This window comes from Dendroctonus ponderosae, unplaced genomic scaffold (assembly GCF_020466585.1).
Source record: "Dendroctonus ponderosae isolate FM_Combo_2020 unplaced genomic scaffold, Dpon_F_20191213v2 Dpon_F_20191213_1, whole genome shotgun sequence".
NCBI lineage: Eukaryota > Metazoa > Arthropoda > Insecta > Coleoptera > Curculionidae > Dendroctonus > Dendroctonus ponderosae.
In genome coordinates, this window is record NW_026017110.1 from 40244407 (window position 1) to 40251752 (window position 7346).

A 7346-nucleotide genomic window follows, 5' to 3' on the forward strand; every position below is an offset into this window, starting at 1 on the left:
CCCGCCACTGCGTGCATGAAGCCCTCGGATTCGTCGCGGGCGTCAACTTCAAGCAGTGGCGGAACTTCGACTTTCGTCTCTTGTACCGTAATATACTATTTATAATAGTAGGTGCTTTATATTTCATGTTTTCTCCTACTGATTGGAATTATTGGCCATTCGATCTTGCCAAGGTTCGCTAAAAGTTAATTGTATTTATTATAAATTGAAATAAAAACTCAATTTTCTACAAAGAATCGAATATTGAGATGAAGTCCTTATTACATTAGAACCCTATTTGTTTATTACTAGTAGTATAGTACCAGCTCAACATAAATATTTGTTGATTTTTTTGCAATTTATAATGATTCCAGCCCAGATTTACATTTTTGTTTAGTTTTAGCATTTAATACATTTTATCTACGAACGTCTTTGAATTATATTGAAAATTATTAAAATTTAGTAGGTGGATTCATAAGTGGGTTAGAATTGTGAAAAATAATCAAAGAGTAAAGTGCAAACACTTGTAAAACAGGTTTGTTCAGATAATGAAAATTACTCCTACTTATAGAGGGAGCATTTGCACCTCACAGTCCTATAAGCAGAAGTGGGTTTCAGAAGCACACGATATGGAAACATTTTCTTAAGATATCCAGCATTTGTCGTTATCTACTTATTAAATATATTTTTTAAGCAAATGCTAAAAGAAGCTGTTGAATTTTTTTTTTAAATGAAATGAAATTACTGAAATTACTTACGAATGAAACTTTTTTTTAATTTTCAACTTAATTCGTAAGTGAATTTGCCGAGATTTATTAAATCGCCTATGTCCTAACCTGGATAATCAACTAATCGCCAATTGCTGTAAACTGTTGAAGATTGCAATACATATAGCAATGTGCTTCCTTGCATGTTTATTGTGGCAGCATGTTCGTTCATAATTTGTGTAGCGGTTTGCTTAAAAGTAGTGAGTAGTGCCAATTTTCATGATAGGATTAATGGAAATCGCTTTGTCTGCATTTTTCTTGATAATTTTCATTCCAAATTATCTCACCAGGAAATATTAAGTTTACTTTGCATTCTTTTAGTGTCAAAAGCGGGGACTGGATGATTATGTGCAAATAGGTGGATCTCTTGGACTAGACAATGGCAATATGAAACTTGCAGATTCCGTATGTGGTTTAAATTCCCAACCAGGTACCAAACTAACTTTGCCTTAAACCTGCTTTTAAATTGGCGCGCAATGTAATTAAATTTGCTTACAATCGACTGCAATATAAGTGTCTTGAAATTATACTGGATCAACTAGATCTGAGAATTAGGGACATTTATAAAAATTGCACATATATCATTAAGAAAACGGGTTTTAAGTAGTAAAGTTGATAGTGCAAAGTTGGATTTCAACAATCGGTTTTTCTACTGAGCCATGAAGAAGCCAATTGCTTGGCATTTGCCATTATCCTAATTAAATATGCTCATTGGTCAAGTTCTTGATACTGTCATAACTATTACTTCAAAATTCATAATGTCTGATAAAAGCATATTTTTATATTTTCGTGGGATAAGGCGCACATTATAAGACAATTAAAACAGTGTAGTTAACTTCTATTTTTTAATTTATTTTCCTGCCTGCTTGTAATTGTTATTATATTATTTTTCTTTCCTGGGCTCCAGTCACAGTGTGAAACAAAAATTGTTTTGTACATCGTTTATTTCGTTACGTTTCACGTAACACGCGAATCACAGCGCCGTCAGATTTTAAAATTAATTTAAGCTACAAACATAAATTTGCAATTAAAATATGTTGTACAAAAACTATAATTTGTATAGTGTTAAAATATTCATTAGTTCTTGAGGAAAAGGAAACTTTTCTTTCGGGAGAGCTAAACATTTAGAAAAACTTTCCTCAAAAAATCGAAACGTAACGAAATAAACGATATACAAAAAAAAATGTTTCACACTGTGACTGGAAGGAAATTAAGATAATAACAATTGTAGTTAACCAGCTAACAGTCAGTTAGAACTTTGATACATTCTTCTTGGAATAATATTTAGTATCCGTTTTTTTATGTTTCTGAAAGCCATTGAGAACAATAACAATATAAGAGTTTTGCGCTCCGGACTGTCAAAGGGGAAAATAACTATATGTGAAATAAAAAACGGCCAAAAATATTTTATCACGGATAGGGACAAAATTACCGAAATCATTGAACAGTTTTACCGTAACCCTTATGCTCAAGTAACTCAACCCCAAGGCGACAGGGAGGGCCGAGGAAACTCAACCTAAATGTAGGATCCGAGGAACTCTAGAGAATCGACAAAGTGGAACTGGGAGCTGTACTAGGCCAACTAAAGAATGGCAAAGCAACGGGCAGGATATGATAACGAGCGAAATGCTGAAACCCGGTGGTGAGACGCTGAAACAAGAACATTGAACAAATGTCTCGAGGAGGGCAGAGTTCCCGACTCATAGCAAAGTGTAGGGATTATCTTGCTCCTGAAGAAGTGCGACTGTGTGAATATAGAAAACTAAAAAAATCAGTTTGCTTTCCATCCTTTATAAGCTGTGATCCAAAATTATCACCAGTCGTCTTACCCAGAAGTTCGACTTTCACTAGCTGGCTTCAGGAAGGGATTCAGCAGGACTGAGCATATCCGCGCAGTGTACACATTAATCGAGAAATGCACGGAGTACCGTATTCCCCTCCATATGACTTTTGTGGACTACCAGACGGTCTGCGATTCGATTGAAACTTGGGCTGTGCTTCGGACAATGGACCGTTCCCGTATTGACTCCACATACTCAAACTTGATTCGGCACATCTACGAACACGCTACCTTGCATGCCTAAGTTGAAGACGGCTGGCTTACAGGAAAAATACCACTTAATAGAGGCGTCCAGCAAGGCGATATAATCTTGCCCAAATTTTTTACCCTAGCTTTAGAAGACATATTCAAGAATATCTCTTGGAAACAATAGATAATTAACATCGATGAAAACAATTTCAATCATCTTCGCCGACGATATTGTTCTTATCAACAGCGAGGCAGATGAACCAGAAATAATGGTGCGTGAGCTCAAAGAAGCCTCCCAGACTGTGGGACCGAAATTTAATTTACCAAAACTAAAATTATAGGTCCGAGGAGTGTAATAGTCACCATCGGGTACCAAACTCTAGAGAATGTCACAAACTCAAGAAAGTCACACCATCAATCTGAGAAAGGCCAACCAGGCAGTAGAAATCACCAGACGTATCGGCTTAATCGGGGTGGCATGCGGCAGGCTCAGCTGATTTCTCTGAGAGCCAGGGGTCCTGTTAACCTGAAGGTGCATGATTCTCTCATCTCGAAACTGTGACTCTAACGATGCACAGCTCAAACCGACTCCGGGTTTTCCAGCGAGCGATGGAGCGGGCAATGCTGAGGGTCAGTCTAAGGGATAAAATTAGAAACGAGATTAAGAAGAGAACAGGGGTCGCAAGTGTGGTGGAACGAATGGTGCTTCTTATGTAGTAATGGGCGGGTCACGTAACTAGAGACAACAGCAAATGGACTAGAATCTAATTGAAATGGAGACCTTGAGGATCAAAGGAAAGTGTGGGGAGACCCCAAGCATGGCCAGGAGCTGGGTGGTGCAGGCGGACAAATTACTGAAAGAGGCCTACGTTCAAGAGTGCACGTCAACAGGCTAAGAAGAAGAAGAAGAAGAAGAAGAAGAAATCTGCTGTTTGATAGAGAGGGCATAAAGTATGGCTATGTAGGTTAAACCACGGATTTAGATATTCAAGGTTTTGCGAAGAACTAAAGAGGCTACACCAACATTATTTATCACTAGTCAAATTGGCCACATATTCTCTGCTATCTAGTATAATAAAATACCAAGAACCAAAATAAACATGTCTACTTTTCTGTTTCATACTTAAATACCACTTACGTTACTTTCAAATAGTTGATAATTTATTGAAACAATTTTATCTGATTCAGAAATGTGAGATGCTAATGGAACATAAATTATTAATAGTTTTGATGTCATAAAGGTTTCTAATTTGAAATTTCGATAAAGTTTAAATGAAAATAAGTAATTGTACAAATTATTGACGTTCTCTGTAATGGCTATTAATGAGTAACATAATTAACATAATAATAATAATTAAATGTTAATTTAACTTTGTTATTGCAGCCAGAAGCGCGGAGTATATCGGATGTGAGACGACAACTGTACGCTTAGTATCAAGTGGGGCTTTTGACAACTCAGTAACAGTTTCTTTTACAAGGTTGACTGAAAACGATATTGACATGTATATGAGCGTCATTTGTATTCCCGAAGATCTGCCAACTGAAAGGTATGTGATACAATGTTAATGCTGCAGTGAAAATAATTATGTATTTGTTTGTTATGGTAAATAATTTTTGATTAAATTATCGCTGTAAGCTTTTTTGAAAATTCTCGAATTACCGTTTATGAATACCTTTTTGCCTAGATTAGCATAGACAAATGTTAATAAATAATTAATAAATAAAAGACACAGGGGCTACTGGCATCTGGTGTTATGGAATATGCAAACATCAGCGCCATTTTTCTGAAAACATCACTAGAACTGGTCTTTACAGGATGACTGTTTTAAAATATTCGACGCTTTGATGGTTACCAAATAAAAGTAAAAGAACAAAATCAAATTGTGTATTGATCAAAGTAAATGGCTAAATTGATACAAAAGATCAGTACCTGCCAGTTTGGCAAGACGTAACATTAAAACAGATTATCACAATCACATTAAGGCCGGGACACATTTATCCGATCCGCCTCCGATCATACGATCGGACGAAGATCTGAGACAGAAATGTTACTAAACTTTGAACGCCGTAATTTAAATCTTTACGCTACCTGTCCGATCCGTTTCCGTTTTTGAATTCAATCATGTTCCGATTTTGGTGGCTATTCGATGGGTATTTGCTATCCGATTGCCGGAAGGAAAAACGGTCCTCGTTTTAGGTTACGTCAGTGATACATTTTGTCCTGGTTTTAATAATGAGCTTAATTAAACGTTAGGAGCTAATTGAAGAAATGAGGAAATATTCGGTACTGTATTTTCTCCAGCAGTTTTTGTTGCAATAAGCTAAACGCCGACACGGACATTCTAAGCTATTGACAAAATTTCGTCTCATCGTCCAACGCGAGAGAAAAGTGAAAAAAATTCTCCTTCATGAGGTCTTGTTTCCCCAGCAGCATGGACCTAAAATCTGCGTTTTCCTTTGTCCTCCCTCAAATATCTCCTTTTTTCTTTTGCTTTGTTTTCTAGACAAAGTGCCACCATGGCCAAGTCACACCCGCAAAAAATGGTAAATATTTTACCAAAGCTCCGCTGCAATATTGCATTTAGATTTGCGAATGGCAACTGTATATGACTATCGAAGCAAAAAAATCGGTACGAAAGCTGAAACGTGTATGACATGTGTGCCTTCCCCTTTCCGATCCGGCACCGATCCGATTGTTTGGGCATCGACGGAAGGTAGTCTGATCGGATAAATTTCTCCCCGCCTTTAGTCGTGAAAGATCAAAACATTTTCGCACTATCAAATTTTGAACTGATAACTAATCAGGTATCTACTAACGATTGTCGTCGATTCTGACAAAACATTCTGATTCAACCCAAACTAACGATGGTCCTCCATTCTTGGAGAATGTTCAAAGCATAACTTGGGGGGTTGAATTCACGTTTAATTGTTATTTTCGCATTAAACCAGAGCGCATTTCATCTGCAGAAAGAAACAAACATGATAATTTCCAAAATTACAAAGAAAATTGTAACGTATTTATACTTTATACTGCTCTTTCTGTGTATGATATGATTCCCAGTTTTATTCAAATAAAACGAGCATTCACATGCAATTGGCCCCTAGATATTTTGTTCACACATGCATCTTTACAAGAAATGGGATCAGCTTTGTTTTATGAAGTGGGTGGTAAACATTACAATACGCAAATTCATCATATTTATGTAATATTTAATTGATGTTTATTATTTTCAGGAAATAAGCAACATTCTCAAAGACGAAACCATGAAGACTAAAAAAAAATAATTTCAAAGAATACAGTATGTAGATGATAATTTATTTATTTTGAACAGAAGAACGGTACGAATTTTTGTTTTAAATCTTTGATTGCTTCACATAATGCATATAAACAGTATAGAGTCAAATGCCAGGTTAACTTCTGTAATATTTTAAAATTGTTTGCTGTGGAAATGGTTTGTTTAGCCGTGTATAATAAAACATTTTCCTTATTGCCACCTACACATGATTTTCAAGATTGCTTAAATTTGGTATAATAATAGTTTATCATTTTTATTATCTTGTTTTGCGTTGATTACTTACTTTTTTATAATTATTAAATCCATAAATGTAACTTGTACCAATAGATAGTGCATGTACAAATTAATGCAATTATCAGTGAAAATAAATATCAACCAGAAAAGAGTATTTTCCTCGCTGTCCTTCAATGATAATGGCTTAATAGTGAGCTGAACTACTTACTATTGCATTGTGAAACAAGATTTTAAGATTTTTGAATAAACGACTGTTTTACGAAAGCGTCAATTACTGTAGTAATTGATTTGGTACAAACAGAACTATTCTACAGCAATTCTGCAGGTATACAAATTACCCTGAATTTTGTAAACACCAACTGATGCGTTGGAAAACATGGGTGATTCTTCATATAGAAACCGTCCAAAAGGTTCGGAAGCGGGCGCAAAGACCTGAAAAATAATTAGTGTAATTGGGTTACAATTACCAAACTTTAACTTCGTGACAACCATAACTTTGTTGAAGTTTAAGTTTAATTTAAAAATGCATGTCAGTAAATGTAAATGATTAAAGCAGTTGCATAAGTATTTATATTTCAAAAAACATCTGCAGAACATTACAAACTTAAGGAAAGGAAAAAAACCATATTTTTACACGTACATTTTTAGTTCAAAAATGAAAATCAGGAGAGAAAGTGGTGACTGAGTTATTTTCTATGGAATCTATCCAACTTTTAGAATTTTAGTTTTTTGTGCTATTGATGCCGAAAAAAAGATAAATTTAAAAAGTTGAGCAGATACTATAGAATGGAATTCAGTCACCACGTTCTCTCTGGTTTTTAATTTTTGAACTAAAAATGTACCTACATGTAAAAAGGTATATATTTTTTTGTTTAAGTTTGTGCTGTCCTGCCGATCAATTGTTAAAATTAAATACTTATGAAACTGCTTTGTACATAGTAAATTCGCAGAATTCAAAGAGATTTCGGTTATCAGCAAAATTTCATGAACTTTTAGGTATATAAGGGCACGCACATAATATTACATTATAATGTTTATTTA

At 35.1% G+C, this 7346-nt stretch overlaps 1 protein-coding gene across 2 annotated transcripts in view; it reads left to right on the forward strand.

Annotated features, from left to right (window-relative positions):
• The window catches only part of LOC109537800 (corticotropin-releasing factor-binding protein), an 89945-nt gene extending 83491 nt beyond the window's left edge, over positions 1 to 6454 (forward strand). For both annotated transcript variants that reach the window (XM_048664101.1, XM_048664103.1), the window contains exons 7-9: positions 1068 to 1176; positions 4160 to 4322; positions 6010 to 6454. In XM_048664101.1, the coding sequence (XP_048520058.1) occupies positions 1068 to 1176; positions 4160 to 4322; positions 6010 to 6016 (279 nt within the window). In that variant the 3' untranslated portion in view covers positions 6017 to 6454. The remainder of the gene's footprint in view (positions 1 to 1067; positions 1177 to 4159; positions 4323 to 6009) is intronic.
• Positions 6455 to 7346: the final 892 nt, after the last annotated feature.